This window comes from Lepidochelys kempii, chromosome 5, assembly GCF_965140285.1.
Source record: "Lepidochelys kempii isolate rLepKem1 chromosome 5, rLepKem1.hap1, whole genome shotgun sequence".
Lineage (NCBI taxonomy): Eukaryota > Metazoa > Chordata > Testudines > Cheloniidae > Lepidochelys > Lepidochelys kempii.
Window position 1 is genome coordinate 1,208,244 of NC_136384.1, and position 19,019 is coordinate 1,227,262.

General features: G+C 51.9%; 1 protein-coding gene across 1 annotated transcript in view; it reads left to right on the forward strand.

Annotated features, from left to right (window-relative positions):
- The window catches only part of LOC140911996 (B-cell differentiation antigen CD72), a 41,489-nt gene extending 27,377 nt beyond the window's left edge, over positions 1–14,112 (forward strand). Inside the window, exons 7-8 of the mRNA XM_073346150.1 lie at positions 12,598–12,749; positions 13,341–14,112. Coding sequence (XP_073202251.1) covers positions 12,598–12,749; positions 13,341–13,354 — 166 coding nt within the window. The 3' untranslated portion in view covers positions 13,355–14,112. The remainder of the gene's footprint in view (positions 1–12,597; positions 12,750–13,340) is intronic.
- The last annotated feature ends 4,907 nt before the right edge of the window (positions 14,113–19,019 follow it).

A 19,019-nucleotide genomic window follows, 5' to 3' on the forward strand; every position in this document is an offset into this window, starting at 1 on the left:
GTGTAAAACACAAATCCAGATGTCAGGAACGTACTGAACAGCGCTGGCAGGGAACGTGAAGAGGAGACATTTCTTAATTGTCTCTGACCCAATGCTGGGAATCTGGCTAACAAGCCAGAGGAATTGGAAATTCTCACTGATGAGAAGAAATGAGGTATTATTGTCATCACTGAGGCCTGGCGGGATGAGTCACAGGACGGGGATGTTAAACTCACTGGTTACAGCCTCTTTAGGAAGGTTTTTGGGGGGCACTCTGCATGAAAGGCAGCATCACCTGTTTTAGAGGTGTTGCTAACTCAGAAGTGCAGGATCATGCCTATGGATGAATGTGCTAACAAAGCCCAGCGGGTGCACGGGTGGGGTCTGTTACAGACACCAAATCAAACCAGAGAACAGAATGGGATACTCACTAACCTCTTGTCTGTGACGTGGGAAGAAAACCTGTGTTATGAGGGACTTCAGTCTGGGAGAGGTGTGGGAGGTCTCACGACCTGATCACATTCAGTGTGGGCACACAGAGGACAGTCCCAACCAGTAATTTATTCGTAGACCAGAAGGGACCACGATGTTCATCTAGCCTGACATCCGTCACACACAGGCCAGAGCACTGCTCCCCAAAGATGCACTAAAACGTATCTTCTAGAAATCTATCTGACCTCGATTTAAAGACTCCAATCCATGGAGACACCCCCCCCCTCCCATGGTGAGCTGTTCTAGTGGTTAATCACCCTCACAGCTAGGAAACAGCATCTTATTTCAAGGTTGAATTTGTCCAACTCCAACTTCCAGCCATTGGACCTTGTTATGGCTTTGTCTGCTAGCCTGAAAAGCCCCTTGGTGTCAGCTCTCTTTTCCATGTGTCAGAACCTAGACACTGAGACGGCGTCACCTCTCAACCTTGTCTTTGGTAAGCGGATTAGATTGGGCTCCTCAAACCTCGGATCATACATCCTGTTTTCCATCCTCTGGATCATTTTTGTGACCCTCCTCTGAACATTCTCTGGTATTTCCACATCCTTCTTGAGGTGCGGACACCAGGACTGGACACAGTATTCTAGTATCCCCTCTGTACGCAGCATGGTCAGGCTAAGATCACTTCCTTATTTCTACTGGAAAGTCCCTTTTTTATACACCCATGGAGCACGTTAGCCCTTTCTGCCACAGCCTTGCACTCACGGCTCACGTTGAGGCCACACAAAGTCCTTTTGTGAGTCGCTGCTTCCCAAGACAAAGTCTCATGTTGTAACGATTCTGCCCTTGGTGGGACACTTCTGAGAGTACCAGTTCAGGACAAATTGCTTCAAGCAGAGCAATTACAGCCCAAGGCTGGGGTTTCTCCACCTCTAAGGCACACCAAACCAGCCAGACAAGAGGACCACTGGCTAACCACAAGTTATACAAGCAATTCCCTCAGACACTCCAGTTGCCCAGTATCACTACCAGTGGTACCAAAGGACCAAGCCCCAGACCCAGGTCAATATACAAATCAGATCTTACCCACAAATCACACTGTTGCCAACCCTTTAGAATTTAAAATCTAAAGGCTTATTCATAAAAGGGAAAAGAGAGAGATGAGAGCTAGAAGTGGTTCAATGGAATCAATGACATCCAGTAATGGCAGAGTTCTTGGGTCAGGCTTGTAGCAGGGATGGAATAAACTTCCGGTTCAAATCAAGTCTCTGGAGAACATCCACAGCTGGGGTGGTCTTTCAGTCCTTTGTTGAGAGCTTCAGTTTGCAGTAAGGTTCCTCCAGAATTAAGAAGCAGGATTGAAGACAAGATGGAGGTGTTTTCAGGGCATTTTATATTCTCTGCCCATAGACGGACACAGCGGCAAGATGGAGTTTGGAGTCACATGTCCATGCATGACTCAGTTCTTTACAGGCCAACACCATTGTTTACATGTTAGTTTGAACGTTCCCAGGAAAGCTCAGATGTGGATTGGCGTCCCCCAAAGTTCATTGTCAGTTAGGTGTTTCTTGACTGGGCACTTACTGAGAATAGTCCTTTGTCAAGAAGCTGACCAAATGCTTCACTGAGGCTACTGAGGGGGGAGGGATAGCTCAGTGATTTGAGCATTGGCCTGCTAAACCCAGGGTTGTGAGTTCAATCCTTGAGGGGGCCATTTAGGGATCTGGGGCAAAAATTGGGGATTGGTCCTGCTTTGAGCAGCGGGTTGGACTAGATGACCTCCTGAGGTCCCTTCCAACCTTGATATTCCATGATTCTATGAAAACACATTAAGATACAAGTACATAGCCAATATTCATAACTTCAACTACAAAAATGACACACCCATACAGATAGCATCATCATAATCAGCAAATTATAACCTTTCCATAGACACCTCACACGACAACCTTTGTACAAAATCTGCTGCAAATATATAACAGTGGTTGCAACAATGATCTATACGGTAACAGTTCATGTCAATAACGTTACACATGTCCTGTAGAAATAACCAGTGTTCTTGGTTCCCAGATGCACTGCCATGCATTTGGCTGTATTAAATCACGTTTTGTTGGATAGTGACCATTTAACCAGACAATACAGATGACTGTGACAATCTCCTGTCTTCTTCACTACTCACCACCCCACCAAACTTTGTGTCACCTGCATATTTACCAGCCAAGATTTTATATCATGATCTAGATTGTTGATAATATTAAAGTGTTGGACCAGGAACCGATCTTTGGGAGACCCCACTAGAAATGGGCCCGCTCATTGGGAACAAAGACATTTTGCAACCTCCCAGTGAGCCAGTTTTTAATCCATCTAACATGTGCCCTATTAGTTCCATTTGCAACCCTTCTGCCAAGTGGAGCCAGCAGCAACCAGGGCCGGGTTCAATATCTAGGCGTCCCTTTTCAACAATACAACACAGAACTGGCTCGAGCCCCCACCCAGTGACCTGGGAAAATTACACCCCCACCCCTGGGCACCTCAAGCGGCAATACTTCCCCTCTCGCAAGCACAGAGTCTGAGTGTAGGAAAGAAACTTTTAATGAAAGGAAAAAGTCACCTGACATTAATTAGGGAAAATGCCACAAGCAGGATTCATAAACCTAAACTGTGAGCAGGACGCCCAGCCCAGAGTGCGTGGGGCAGAGCTTCCGCCTCGTGTTCTTGAGATCTACAACGAACAGTTCCCTTTCTATGCCCCCCTCTGCTCCCTCACCACACCCCATTCACAGGGGTTGTCCTGGGTCAGTGAGGACCCAGGGTTCAGAGGCGCAGCTGTGTGAGTTCCCCTCCCACCCGGGGGAGAAGGCACCTGGCTTGCTCCGGCCTCTGAGCACTTGCTCTGTCTGGCTGCCCTGCCAGCCGCGGTTCCTCTGGCCAACCCGCTTGCTGCTCTGCCAGCCACTCGCTGCTCCGCTGCACCCTGTCATCTTCCACTGCCTCCTTCCTCTCTGCTGTGACCTCGGCAGGTCCGTCCCTTGAGGCTCCCCCAGCTCTCAGGGACTGTCAGCTCTTGGGGAGGGGGAACTGCCTTGCTGAAGCATGCTGGGCAGAAACGCTGCCCCCCACAAGTGATGTCAGTGCTAGTGAGCACGTAACGAAAGACGCTGCACTCAGCTGTATCTGTGAACAGTGGGGAGGGGCAGGTCAAACTGTACCTGGGACCCTTAAGTATCATTCACACCTCCTAGCAGGGACACCTGTCCCCACCCCTCTTACTTTCACAGGGGAGGACTCTGGCATTCAAGCCCCTGGCTTAGCAAGCTCCTTTCAGTTGAGGGTGACCCCCTCAATCAGGACAGGCTCAGCATGGTTCGGCTGCCCTTTAGTCATACAATAAAGGTAACATGGATAACACCATTTCACTCCCCCTGAGTAGTATACGCCTCGATAGTATTCATCACCATGCATTTTTTGACAGGTTTCCATGCCCCCTTTAGGGCTCATGTCCCACCCTACATTCCTGTTTCCGTTGGTGTAGAAGTTTGGCGCTGTCAGCCATTTTGAATTTTTTTAAATTATTTTTTATGTTTGAATAGGGGGAATGTTGCATGCTTGTGCTTTGATACTTTTGGTTGATTGTTTAGAGAAAACGGTTGAAAGAATAGAGTGAGAGAGCTTAAAGATTAAAAAAAGAAAGCTTTGGTACGGTTAAGAGGAAAAAAGGAAAGAATGGTTATTAAAGAAAATAGACTTTTGGTTAGGGTTAGTAAGGAGAGATGATTTTAAATGCCTAATTTGGCATGTTATTAAAGAATAAAAATTTTTGAGATAAATTTAAAAGGTGTATTAAATATAAGGGTAGTTTAAGAGCCTTTACAAAGAGTTAAATAAAAGAGAAAAATATAAAGAGGGGTTAAAAAAGAACACACAAGCCAAAAAAGGGCATTTACTAAAGCAAAGAGTATTTAGTAAGCACATGGTAAAAAAGTAAAGAGAGGTTAATAGAAAAGCATTTAAAATATTAAATACAAGGTGTGACAAAGTTCCTCCTCTGCCTTGGTGGGTCCTCGCTTTTTGGCAGATTTGGTCGCCTCAGATGTTCACAGCAGCCCTCAGTTTGGCCGCTTCTGCTAGAGGCTCAAACCTGCCGTTCACTCAGCTAACCTCATCGCTGGTCAGCATGGGGGAAATGGAGACCAGTCTCCACAGTCTCTGCTGATCCACCTAGCGGGTCAGGGACAGGCCAGATCCTTTTCCAAATGAGACCTTCCCTTCTAGTGTTGCTCACAGACCAGGTCAACTCCTCCTGTGTCCGATGAGGAGTTGGAGGGATGGGGGGAACCCGGGCCCGCCCTCTACACCGGGTTCCAGCCCAGGGCCCTGTGGATAGCAGCTGTCTACAATGTCTCCTGGATTAGCTGCGTGACAGCTACAATTCCCCAGGCTACTTCCCCATGGCCTCCCCCCAGCACCTTCTGTATCCTCACAGCAGGATCTTCCTCCTGAAGCCTGATCACACTTGTACTCCTCAGTCCGCCAGCAGCATGCCTTCTCACTCCCTGCTCCTTGCACCCCTCCACTAACTGATGGGAGGTCCTTTTAAACCAGGTGTCCTGATTAATCTACCTGCCATAATTAATCTAGCGGGTTCCTGATTGCTCTAGTGCAGCCCCTGCTCTGGTCACTCAGGGAACAGAAAACTATTCATCCAGTGGCCAGTGTATTTCCCTTCTACCAGACTCCTGTATCCCTGGTGGTCTAGTGGTTAGCAGCGTGAGGGAAACCCTGGCGCACGTCTATCTGGAGTGCGCCAGGTTGCAGCCCCTATTCCGGCTCCTCACCAATCTTTTGTTATGGTTTTGGTTGCACTTTTCTCCTCACCTCCTTATCTACGCACTCCCTGTCCGTGGCCCCACTAAGTCGTGGGACCTCCTGGTCAACCTCCTCCTGGCCCTGGCTAAAGCGGCCATCTATAAAACCAGGGTGAGGAGGTTGGCCGATGGAGTCTCCTGCGACTGCGGGGCCTATTTCCGATCCTCTGTCCGTTCACGCCTCCGAGCGGAGTTCCTCTGGGCGGCGTCCACCGACTCCCTTGACGCCTTTGAGGAGCGGTGGGTGCTGTCTGGGGTTCTCTGCTCGGTGTCCCCGTCCGGTTCCCTTCGTTTGACCCTTTGACCGCACTCCCGTCCCTGTTTTTCATGAGTTGTCCCCCGTAATTAGTTGGCTTTCCAGGTCCTGTGGATCCCCCCCTTAGGCTGGGGGGGGATCCTTTCATAGTGGACGAGCTTCGCCCGCCCACGTCCTGGATCCCAACAGGACCAGACTCCTGTACCCCACTGGTCTGGTAGGTTAAGAAAAGAGCATTTAAAAACATTAAATAAAAGAGAAACATATAACGATAGGTTAAAACAGAGAACAGGGCAAGAAAAGGAAAAGAAAGCCCCCTTTGCAAAGGGTAAAGATAGACAGCACATGATTGAGTCAGAAAGAGATATCTGGGTTGTTCTGCGGAAAGAGGGAGCTCCCAAGGCTCACAACCCCTCAGGCTAGTTATCGCCACCTTTGGATCGGACCAATCAGATGCTGCTTTACAGCTGCGTCATAGATTACATTTTCCTGAACCAATCCTGTAGTCCCAAGGTTTTTAAACATGAGCCATCTCCCTCCCCTCCCCTCAGTACCCCCCTTTAACTGCCTTACTCTTATCTAAAAAATCAGAGCCCAAGCATCTCTCCCGCCAGGCAGCACTTTTACACAGGTGCTTTAATAAAGCTTAAAACCATAAACCCTTCGTAACAAACAGGTTTTAAAGTTCCCCCCCTATGTTTTAGACTAACATTGGTCATTTTTTAGTGAGGAGAATTTGAAGCTGCAGCAAAGCCCATTAGCAAAAACAGTGTCTGTGAGTCAGTGGATCAGAGAGAAGAAGGCTGCTTCTTCCCCCACTTTTTAACAAAAGCAAGTGAAAGTTATATGAAGTTTTGTAAAGGAATAAACACTTTAAAAGACAAGCCTATGTGAAGACACATCCCTTTATTTAACATTTTTACATGTGTGTTTCAATAAAAAAAGAGAGAGAGAGAGAAAGAGAGAGCATGGAGAAATGCCCCAGAGTGAAAAGCACAGAACCGTGTTAACAGCTAATTTATATTCCCCTTATTCTGTAATCCAGTGGATCAGAGAGAAGTTGATTTTCCTCCCCACTTTTCAACAAATCCGTGTGAAAATTCTATTAAGCTTTCCTTTTTTTAGGACTTTGAGATTTAAGAATGAATTTTTCTGTTGCATTATTAGACTCATAGAATCATAGAATATCAGGATTGGAAGGGACCTCAGGAGGTCATCTAGTCCAACCCCCTGCCCAAAGCAGGACCAATCCCGAATTTTTGCCCAAATCCCTAAATGGCCCCCGAATATCTTTGTTTTTAGATGTTTGCAACCCTTGTGCTGAGACACAGGGACAAGCTCCTGTGTTTGTTTTGGGTCCATAGATTTTATTAAATTAATACAGCGCAGGCTGGAGCTGTGGCTTTCCCTAATCAGGGGTGGCCAGCCTGAGCCTGAGAAGGAGCCAGAATTTACCAACGTTCATTGCCAAAGAGCCACAGTAACACGTCAGCAGCCCCCCATCGGCTCCCCCCCACTCCGAGTGCCTCCCACCCACTGGCAGCCCTGCTGATCAGCACCTCCCCTCCCTCCCCATCAGCTGTTTCCTGGGGTGCAGGAGGCTCTGGGGGGAGGGAGGAGCGAGGGCACGGCAGGCTCAGGGGAGGGGGTAGGAAAGGGTGAGTGGGGGCAGGGCCTGTGGCAGAGCCAGGGGTTGAGCAGTGAGCCCCCCCGGCACACTGGAAAGTTGGTGCCCGTAGCTCCAGCCCCGGAGTCGGTGCCTAGACAAGGAGCCGCACATTAACCTCTGACGAGCCGCATGTGGCTCCGGAGCCCCAGGTTGGCCACCGCTGCTCTCCATTGTAAAAACAGATCAGACTAGCAGATAAGACGAGCAGTGATCCATGCACTGTACTCTGCCTTAGCCATGCCCGAGGGGTCAGTCACCCCTTCGCTTTGCTTCTTTTTTTACACAGACTTCTTTCCTAACTTTTTAAACCATTCGTTCCCAAACTTTTTGGCATCACGCCCCCTTTTTAATTTTCGAGAAACCCTCATGCCCCCACCTCTCCTTCACCATCATCCAACCCCCCTTTTAACAAATTCAATTAGTGATTTAAAATTAAAAATAAACACAAAAACTTGATATAAAATTTTGTATTTAAATTTAAAAATAAGCACAAATAGTTTTTCTTGGCACAAAAGTTTAACAAAAATGTAATTTAAAACAAGAAATAACATAAACAAAACAAATTCAATGTGAAGGATGATGCTGCATTTTCTTCACGAGTTGGGAAATCCTAGGTTTGAAAGATGAAAGTGCGCAACACAAATTGTTTTCGACGTCCAGTTCATTCCTCTGTTTCGTTTTTATTATGACTAAACTTGAAAAGCTTTTTTCACAGAGGTACATTGACAAAAACGGAAGAAGTATACGTAGCACTTCTTCTCCAACTTTCAGGTAAATTGGGAAATATTTCATCCAAAATTCCTCCAGGTGTAAGTTTTCAAAAATATCTTTCGCACTTGAATCGTATTTCATTCTGAGTGCTTGTACTTGCAATACTTCTGGCAATGAATCGACATCAACGTTGAACGGATTATGTGCTAATTTATGAAAGGGGTTGCCAGAAAAGTTGTCTGGAAAATAGCGGATGAATTTGTCAGCAAGGCAGTCCAGATGAAACACACTTTTGTTCTTCGCATCCTCTTTACAAAGTTCTTGGAAACCTTCATTTTCAGTGAGTGATGAAAATGTTGGAAAAGACGAAAAGCTAGACATCTGAGCTTGCGTTTGACGTTTCCAAAGCTTGATTTTTTCCATAAACACTTTGATGGCATCGTGGTGCGCTATAATGTTTGCAGCGTTGTTTCCTTGCAGCTTCAAATTGAGATTGTTCAAACATTCAAAAATGTCCACGAGGTATGCCAGTGAAAGTTGAAACGTTTGGTCCGTAAACGCATGATATAATTCTTCTTTTTTCTGTTGCTTGAGGAAAATTTCCACTTCGTCTTTCAGTTCGAATAATCTCAAAAGCATGTTCCCTTTGGAAAGCCATCGTATCTCCATGTGAAACAAAACAATTTTATGATCCACTCCCAAGTCCGCGGAAAGAGCTGCAAAAAGTCTCGTATTTAAAGCGCTGCTCTTCACAAAATCTACAACTTTGATGGCCAAATTCAATAAGTCACGTAGGTCATCTGGAAGAGTTTTAGCAGCCAACGCTTGTATGTGTATGACGCAGTGAGTCGTGGTTACAGCTGGATTTTTTTCTTTCACCAATGTCACAAATCCAGAGCGAGAGCCAAGCATCGCTGACGCACCGTCTGTGCATACACCAACCAGTTTTTCCCATGAAAGTCCATTTTCTTCAAAAAAGTCGGAAACCGTTTTCATAACAACATCAGAGGCCTTTGATGTGGTCGTCAATTCCTTCGAAAAAAGCAGTTCTTCTTTCACAGTTCCATCATTAATGAATTAAACGTAGACGAGCAACTGTCAGCATTGTGCTACATCAGTGGTATCGTCGCACTGAATTGCGAAAAAAGAAGAAGCTTTCACTGCCTCCACAACTTGAAGTTTTAAATCTTTCGCTATGTCATCGACGCAACGTTTCACGGAATTGTCAGAAAGCGAAATTTCCAAATTTTTTTTCTTGCTTTCGGCACCAAGCACAATCTCAGCTGCTTTCAACAAGCAAGGCTTCACAAAAGTTTCTCCTATTATGTGCGCTTTCTTGGCTTTAGCGATGAGCAATGAGAGTGCATAAGATGCTTCTACCACTTTGGCCGACACTTGGTGAAAAGCTCCAGTAGTGTCCAGCTTCATGCGTTTTAAATTTTGAAGTTTAGCAGCAAAAAACTCTTTTCGTTTGTCTTTCAAAGTGCTGTGGTTCTTTGTCAAGCGTCGCTCAAGACAACTAGGTCTCAAGTCATCATTGCTGAGAACTGCATGGCATACTACGCATTGAGGATGATCGATCCTGGTTTTTTTCCATGATGGTGAAACCATACATAATGTAGTCTTCATCGTACTTCCTTTTCTTAATCGTGGCCACAATAAAAAAAAATCTATAAAAATAATTTTCCTGATTCGTGAATAATAACAGACGCAAGTTAATTTGAGTTATCGCGAATGGTAAACTACTACAATTATGTACGGATGCGTGCTGCCCTACATATACCCCACCACCAGTCTGGTAAGTAGCTGGTCTTGCACGGTGAGTGGTAGAGGTAACCACTCCCACGATAGAACAGTCTCAAACACTCTCACGAGTGAGCTAGGAAGTTTTAAAAAGTTCCATCGCTTTCTACATTGTTCTTCGGCCTCCCCACCGACCAAAATGGCACTCCTACACTTTGAAAGGCAAAATAATAAAACATATTCGCATTTCATGGTATGAAATTTGAAAACATTGCAGTTATATACTTTTATTTATAGTTGATTTTTATTATTATTGTACTTTATGTTATACCTTTATTCTTGTCTACTTATCATAGAATCATAGACTATCAGGGTTGGAAGGGACCTCAGGAGGTCATCTAGACCAACCCCCTGCTCAAAGCAGGACCAATCCCCAACTAAATCATCCCCGCCAGGGCTTTGTCAAGCTGGGCCTTAAAAACTTCTAAGGAAGGAGATTCCACCACCTCCCTAGGTAACGCATTCCAGTGTTTCACCACCCTCCTAGTGAAAAAGTTTTTCCTAATATCCAACCTAAACCTCCCCCACTGCAACTTGAGACCATGACTCCTTGTTCTGTCATCAGCTATCCACTGAGAACAGTCTAGAGCCATCCTCTTTGGAACCCCCCTTTCAGGTAGTTGAAGGCTGCTCTCAAATCTTCCCTCACTCTTCTCTTCTGCAGACTAAACAATTCCAGTTCCCTCAGCCTCTCCTAATAAGTCATCTGTTCCAGTCCCCTAATCATTTTTGTTGCCCTCTGCTGGACGCTTTCCAATTTTTCCACATCCTTCTTGTAGTGTGGGGCCCAAAACTGGACACAGTACTGCAGATGAGGCCTCACCAATGTCGAATAGAGGGGAACGATCACGTCCCTCGATCTGCTGGCAATGCCCCTACGTATACATCCCAAAATGCCATTGGCCTTCTGAATCCATGCTGACTGTTCCTGATCACTTTCCTCTCCTCTAAGTGCTTCAGGATTGATTCCTTGAGGACCTGCTCCATGATTTTTCTGGGGACTGAGGGGAGGCTGACTGGCCTGTAGTTCCCAGGATCCTCCTCCTTCTCTTTTTTAAAGATGGGCACTACATTAGCCTTTTTCCAGTTGTCCAGGACCTCCCCTGATCACCATGAGTTTTCAAAGATAATGGCCAATGGCTCTGCAATCACAGCCGCCAACTCCTTTAGCACTCTCGGATGCAGCACATCCGGCCCCATGGACTTGTGCTCGTCCAGCTTTTCTAAATAGTCTCGAACCACTTCTTTCTCCACAGAGGGCTGGTCACCTCCTCCCCATGCTGTGCTGCCTAGTGCAGCAGTCTGGGAGCTGACCTTTTTCGTGAAGACAGAGGGAAAAAAAGCATTGCGTACATTAGCTTTTTCCACATCCTCTGTCACTAGGTTGCCTCCCTCATTCACAAAAAGAAAAGGAGGACTTGTGGCACCTTAGAGACTAACCAATTTATTTGAGCATGAGCTTTCGTGAGCTACAGCTCACTTCATCGGATGATGTAGCTCATGAAAGCTCATGCTCAAGTCAATTGGTTAGTCTCTAAGGTGCCACAAGTCCTCCTTTTCTTTTTGCGAATACAGACTAACACGGCTGTTACTCTGAAACCTCCCTCATTCAGTAAGGTGCCCACACTTTCCCTGATGACCTTGTTGCTAACATACCTGTAGAAACCCTTCTTGTTACTCTTAACATCTCTTGCTAGCCACAACTCCAGTTGTGAGTGGCCTTCCTGATTTCACTCCTTCTGAAGCGAGAGGTTCCTTCTGATTATCGATTAACCAGGTGTGGGTTTTTCCAGAGTTTGCAGCTTTGAGGCCCCAATAGATATTCCTGGGGCACATCCTGCTCTTCTAAGATGCATGTATCAGCAACTTCAACACAATTCTTATCAGGAAGGACGCGGGGTCAAGCTGCCCTTTCTGTGGCACCCAACCCCCTCCACCACCGCCATCACACACACCTTTGTTAAGCTAAGCCTGCTGACTTGGCTGCTTTTCGCAATAAGCCATAGTGGTTTCAGGCACTTTACTGGTTTGCCAAAGTCTCCCCGTACAGGGGCAGGTCTCTAGCCCGCGCTGTGCAGGGGGTCAGACTAGATTTGCACAGTGGTCCCTGCTGGCCCGGGAATCCATGAAGCTGAGTATGGAGAGGCAGAGCTGAGTCACCGCAGAGCTGGGGGCAGAAGCAGCACGACTGGACCAGGGTGGACAGGGAGACGAGCCTTGTGCCAAGCCCACCGAGAGGGGCAGAAGGGCAGGAGAGGCTGAAGGGAGCCGGCAGAAGCAGCAGCAAGCAGGGGAGGTGTGAATGCCCAGGGGGGACAGGATTCCAAGGCAGAAGCTCAGCTGTGACCACAGCAGCCAGGGCCAGGAAACCTTGACAGCCAAAGGTTAGGTGCTGAGTGACTTTAGGCTCCTCCAGGGCTCAGCGGCAGCCGAGGGGGGATTTTCTGCAGCGCAGGGTGCCGAGGCCTGGGACTTGCGTGTCTTTGTGGATCTGGGCCCAGGGCACCTACATACAGAGCAGATTTCTGGTGGCAGGCGGCTCCTCAATCTAGCTGCAGACGAGAGCAGAGCAAGCCCCAGTGGCTGGAAGACGAAGAGAGACAAAAATCAGACAGGAAATAAGGCAGAAAACCGGGCGGGGAATTAACCAGTGGAACAACTCACCCAGGCACGCGGCGGAGTCTCCATCCCCCGGGTTTCCGTGACGAGTGGGTGTCGCTTTTGCTGAAGGAGGGGCTCCTGGCTGGGCTGCGGCTGTCGCTGGGTGAAGCGACTCTGGCCTTGAAATCGATGGTGACCTGGCCTTAGTGCGCCAGGTGGCAGAGCTGACAGCCAGCGTAGGGCGGGCCGGGCCGTCTCAGCAATGCCCCTTCTCTTTCCAGAGACTGGAGCTACCCGCGTTACACGGGTTATATGCCGTGTGGAGCAATAAGAAATGGCGTCATAAACAGGGACTCGTGCTATGATCGAAAGCCATGGATCTGTGAGAAGGCACCCGGCAAACCCAGCCCAGACAGACCATTGCCTCCTTACGGTACCCGGAGAGACAATCAATGAGAGCCGCTGGCCCTGATGACAGGACAGTCCTGTTAGTCTGGAGCACCATCCCCATATTAGGGACATCCCGGGCGAAGTCCACGCCTGTGGGGCGGAGCTGGGGGGCAGGGCACACGGGGGGCGGGGGAGTGGGGCATTTGCGGGGCAGAGCTGGGGGCAGGGCACACGGGGGGCGGGGGAGCGGGGGGTTTGCGGGGCGGAGCTGGGGGGCAGGGCACACAGGGGGCGGGGGAGTGGGGCGTTTGCGGGGCAGAGCTGGGGGGCAGGGCACACGGGGGGTGGGAGAGCAGAAGGTTGCGGGACGGGGCTGGGGGGCAGGGCACATGGGGGGCGAGTGGGGGGTTTGCGGGGTGGAGCTGGGGGGCAGGACAGAGGGAGCGGGGGAGCCGTGGGTTTGTGGGGCGGAGCTGGGGAGCAGGGCACACGCGGGGTGGTGGAGAGGGGGGGTTGTGGGGCGGCTCTGTCCGAGCCCCTGTGGGGTGGAGGGTTGGGTGCTGCCCCCAGGGATCTCCATGAAGGAGGACCCAGGAGACGTCCTGACGCTGCCTTTTCTGCTCTCTCCGCCCAGGCTCTTCCCAGTGACGCGCTCCACCGCCTCCTACCTGGCTTGTGGGAGGCTGTCGGGCCCTGGGCTGTCGGGCGGGTCGTGCACAGACCCCTGCTGCTGGATCTGTGAGCAGAGTGCCCTCACCTTGCAGTGGGTCCACGGCTCTGCCCCTCCCACTTTCCTGGTGGGGAACACGACCTACACCTGCCTCGATCCCCAGTGAGAGCGGCTGAGGGCCCAGACCCAGGACCCTGCACCTGGTGACCTGCTCCCCTCTGCTCCCGGTGCTCCTGCCCTCCTGGGAGCCCAGTGACCCATGCACCCCCACGCTACCGCCCGCCCCAGGGTCTGGGCTCCCATGAGCCCGTCAGACCCATGCTCCACTCCATCCAGCGGCCCCCAGGTCCTGCCCAGGCCTAACCGTCAGAGCAATCACCGGATCAAGCCCCCGCTCCGCCAGAGCCAGATTGTCGCTCTCTGGCCCCCCGGCAGCTGCGCTCCTCTGGGGCAGTGCAGACCGCAGAGTCCAGGGCACAGTGTCTGAGCCGGGACCCGGCATGCCCGGGCGAGGGGACCGGCGGTGGCATGAGCTTCTGGAGATCAGGTGAATCCGGAGTCAGAGCCTCTCCGAGGAACTCTGCAACACCTCCCTCTTCGACAAGGCTTTCCCCGTCCGAACCCCCCGCCCCCCACTGCATCCCCCAACCCCGATTTTATCCCCAAAGGGGAAGGATGCCAGAGGCTCCGTGAAGCCCCCTAAGGACCGTGCTGTCGCTCTAGATTTGATGGGAAGGCACCCAGCTGCAATGGTGATGGGCAGCAGCAGCCAGGGGGAAGCTGTTTCCCCCACCCCACCTCTGTAAAGCTCACCAATAAACACTTAAAATGTTCCCGTCTCACCTTCTCTTGGGAGCCCGTGTGTCGGGGACCCCTGCACCCATTCCCTTCAGCGCACCCATACGCAGCCCTCACCAGCACCCAGGGAAGCCGTGCCCCAGCGGCTCACAGCCCAGGCAGAGCCCAGTCGCTCAAGGCCTAGGGTAGCCCCACGGCAGCGCGGAGCATCATTCCCCCACCCACCTCTCAGCAGAGGGTGAGCGACAGAGGGACCCGGGCCGGGGGCTCCTCCCAGGACAGCACAGAGCCGTGCCGTGGCTGAGCCCCCTTCCCAGAACAGGGGAGCCCCAGCTCTTTTCTGGGGTCAGTCCCCGGCTGGCTGGGGCTGATGGGCTCACTGGACTCGCCCCACGCTGCCAGGATGGGCAGCAGCCTGCAGCCGGAGAGGCTCCTGGGTCGCCGATGCGGGGCCGAATCCTGAAGGCCCCGCCTCACTCCTGCAAGGGATGGTTGTCATGGAGTCCCCGGGCGATGCTCTGGAACTGCTCCCCATGAAGCCAGGCAGGACTCTGGGGTAGTCGCCTTTCTGTGAGCAGCCTGTCTTCAGGACACACAGCTCACACAGCTTCCACCTTCCTGGGTCTGACCTCGGAGCATTCAGCCTCCTCTGCCCCTCCGTGCGCTTCCCCCAGCGAGTCCGCTCAGGCGGGGTCCTGGGGAAGCCAGAGGGTCCTGCCCCCCAACTTCGCAGTCAGACGTGACTCTCAGCCAGCCAGTAGAACAGAAGGTTTATTAGACGACAGGAACATGGTCTAACACAGAGCTTGTAGGTGCAGAGAACAGGACCCCTCCGCTGGGTCCATTTTGGGGGGCAGTGAGCCAGACGACCACGTCTGCCCTTCACTCCATGTCCCAGCCAGCCCCAAACTGAAAACCCCCTCCAGCCCCTCCTCCTCTGGGCTTTGTCCCTTTCCCGGGCCAGGAGGTCACCTGATTCCTTTGTTCTCCAACCCTTTAGCTCTCACCTCGCAGGGGGGAAGGGCCAGGCCATCAGTTGCCAGGAAACAGGGTGTCGGCCATTCTCTGTGTCCAGACCCCTGCACACACCTGCCCTCTAGGGCTCTGCAATGATCATACACCCTTACCCCACCCCCTAGAGACTTAAGAACTGCCTAGGGGAAACTGAGGCACCCCCACACTATTCAGAGGAAACATTAAGAACAGTCCCACTTCGTCACAATGGTCCATTGCCCGTGCGCCAGCAGAGGCTGGAGAGCAGCGGCTGGGGGCGCTGGGCTTGTGCTGGGGAGGGCGAGGCGCTGGCGGAGGGCAGGGGGTGTCCGGCTGGTTTGCAGTCCCAGCCAGAGGCAGCCGCAAGCGGCAGCAACCGAGGCAGAGCACAGCCAGGCTGCACTGAGCATCGCTGTGGCAGCCCCCAGTCTCCCCCCACCGGAGCCAGGCCCTGTGCTGGCGGCAGAGCCAGGGCGGAGAGCTGTACCCTGCAGTGCCGGGGGAGCCAGGGAGGCAGCCCTGGCGAACCCGGGAAGAGCAGCCGGAAGCCAGGTGGCTGGGGATTGATGCTGCCCTGGCCAGGAGAAAGGCCGACGCGAAGTGGGAGCAAGGGAGAAAACTGAGGGTGGCTCTCTCGCGTCCCTGGGAGAAACGTCCCCCTGCAAGGCAGATGCAGGCTAGAACCCCAGGCAGACAGGGACAATTGAGGGGTTTGCCCGGACAGGGTGCACGTACTGTGACGCCTCTCAGGGCACCCAGGGCTGAGAGTCGCCTTGTTATCCCTGCCGGTGCCAGCCCCCTGCTGCCCCCAGCCTGGCAGCCCTCCAGTCCTCTCCACCAGGCTGTACCAGCCCTGCCTTTGCCTTGCAGGCTGCCAACCGATCCCCCCAGCCCCCAAGGCCCTGCAAAGTGTCCCCTCCGCTCTGTGATCCAGCCCCAGTCACTGCATCCCCCGAGAGATCCAAGATCCCCTGTTCCAAAGGAGCAGTGTACCCCAGCTTTCCCTTCGCTCCCTCCCCGGTACCAGACACAGCGCTTGAGTTCAACTACAGTAACACAAGCGATTCAAGCAGAAACCAGCGTGAGAGATGGGAGCAAACAGTTCCGTACACATCAGAAGGCGTGTTCTCATGAACCGAACTACCAAGTTCTCCTCCTGTCTAACGAAGTTTCTCACCCAAAGGTCACCTGGGTGGCCTGCCTCTGAATCCACCCTGGTCTTTACAACCAAGCCTGGCTGAAGTCCATTTTCATGAAGAAAACCTGCCGTCAGATCACTGCCTAGTTGAAGGGTGCTGGGGTGTCTTCCCCCAAATGCACCAGACCAGACCTGTGATGTTCACCTAGGGTCCCCACCCCCACCCCACTATTTACCTCTTCCTGGCAGCGTCCTTCTGCAGGCTCTGCCCGCTGTCAGTGGCATCAGACTTTGAATGCTAACAGACACCTATTGTAGGACGTGCAATGCACATTGGTCCACCCTGGAGGTGTCTCCCGCCCAGTCTGGACTGGAGAACTTTGTCTCAAGACGTGTGGTCCCAGTCCCACAGGATCGGTGCTACGCCCCCAGCTTTGGACCAGTCTCTAGGAGGCGCCCGTCAGTGGGACAGGCCCTCTACGGGTCTCACTCTTCCTCCAGAGTAAGCCACGTGGTCTCACCGCCTCCGAGACTGAGTCTCTGGGGCTCCAGCCCCCCTGCTTCGTGCTGTGAGCTCTGCCCAGCGAGTCCAACTGAGACAGAGCCCTGGGAGAGACACGTCCACTCTTTAGTGATTGACGCAGCCAGCCAGTGTCTGCAGTGAGACGGTGACAAAATTGGAAATCGTTTGTAATATTTGTGTGAAGCCTGTGTGTGCCTCAGTTTCCCCTACCTGCTGCATTGTTACCTGGTGGGTGGAAGGGGACTGTTTCCTCTCATGGCAGGTGAACAGACATAGGTGTCTGGGCCTTAATCCCCACATCAGTGGAGCATCTGAGACAACAGGGGCAAATCCAATCGCCAGATGTGACGCAGCAGGGAGTGGGGCGGATTTGCCCCAGGAGGGTTGCCGGGGAGGTTCACTGGGACTGTCGGCATTGGCATTGGCGATGGGAGACTTCCCCTGAAGGAAGATACCTGAGGCTCTAACCTGAGCCAGGAGGGGGGCTGGGAGAGCTGACACCTTGGCCTGGGAAATTGGACAAAGGCTAGAGGAGGAGCTGGGGGGAGGGGGAGAGAGCCTGCGGGAGGGTTTTTTTTTCAGTTTGGGGCTGGGTGGTGGAACGCAGGGAACCCCAGGGCTGGGGTCTAAGCTCCCTGCCCCCCAGAAGGACTTGACTGTGGGGTCCTGGTTGTAGCCACAAGCTCTGTTTGGGACTGTGTTCCTGTCGTCCAATAAACCTTCTGTTTAACTGGCTGGCTGAGAGTCACGGTGAATCCCAGGAAGAGGGGTGCAGGGCCTGGACTCTCCCACACTCTGTGTCACGGAGTCCCTGGGCGATGCTCTGGAACTGCTCCCCATGAAGCCAGGCAGGACTCTGGGGCAGTCGCCTTTCTGGGAGCAGCCTGTCTTCAGGACACACAGCTCACACAGCTTCCACCTTCCTGGGTCTGACCTCGGAGCATTCAGCATCCTCTGCCCCTCCGTGCGCTTCCCACAGCGAGTCCGCTCAGGCGGGGTCCTGGGGAAGCCAGAGGGTCCTGCACCCCAACTCCGCAGTCAGACGGGACTCTCAGCCAGCCAGTAAAACAGAAGGTTTATTAGACGACAGGAACATGGTCTAAAACAGAGCTTACAGGTGCAGAGAACGGGACCCCTCAGCTGGGTCCATTTTGGGGCCAGTGAGCCAGACAACCACGTCTGCACTTCACTCCATGTCCCAGCCAGCCCCAAACTGAAACTCCCTCCAGCCCCTCCTCCTCTGGGCTTTGTTCCTTTCCTGGGCCAGGTGGTCACCTGATTCCTTTGTTCTCCAACCCTTCAGCTTTCACCTTGCAGGGGAGAAGGGCCCAGGCCATCAGTTGCCAGGAAACAGGGTGTTGGCCATTCTCTGTGTCCAGACCCCTGCACACACCTGCCCTCTAGGGCTCTGCAATGATCATACACCCTTATCCCACCCCCTAGATACTTAAGAACTGCCTAGGGGAAACTGAGGCACCCCCACAATATTCGGAGGAAACATTAAGAACAGGCCCACTTCGTCACATCTCTCCCCCCTTAGAGATGGAACTGAGCGGGGTCACTTTACCCCGTGACCTGGGGAAGTTCGAAGCCACCAATGTTCCCATGGATGCCCCAGCATCTCTCCCATTCCTTGGTAGGAGTTACACCAGGCCCTTCCAGTTTCACGCCCTCCCTTAGGTCGGGGGTGGTCGATAGCACTAGCAGGCTACATGTGGGAAGGTTTCTGCAGCCCGTGCCCTTTGGCCACCCCAAAACCCCAGGGGGTCAAACGGGGATTGGGTTTTCTCCAAGAGCTCCAGTCTGGAGGGCTGCAATTCGGGCTCTCTTGGTTAAGGGCCCCCATCTTGACCTGGGCTACATACTGTTCACTTACAGAACTAGCATGGAGACATCCCTTTCTCCACAACCTTGGCTCCCCAACAAGCTGGCCAAACACAGCCACTTGGTTATAGGACGGTATACCTTTCTTAACAGCTTTCACTCCATCTGAGACCTTCTCAAAGTTATCCACACTGGATCTTTCAACAGGAAAGTCAGTGGATCCATTCACAACAGAAAATTTCTGGCTGTTAGGAACTGAAACTTTCTTGATTAAATCATTTTCACACCCTTCACTTGCAGTAAACTGCTTGCAAAGACTCCATGAGGATTCCTTTCCCAAGGGCTTTTCTATGCAACAATTCACCCC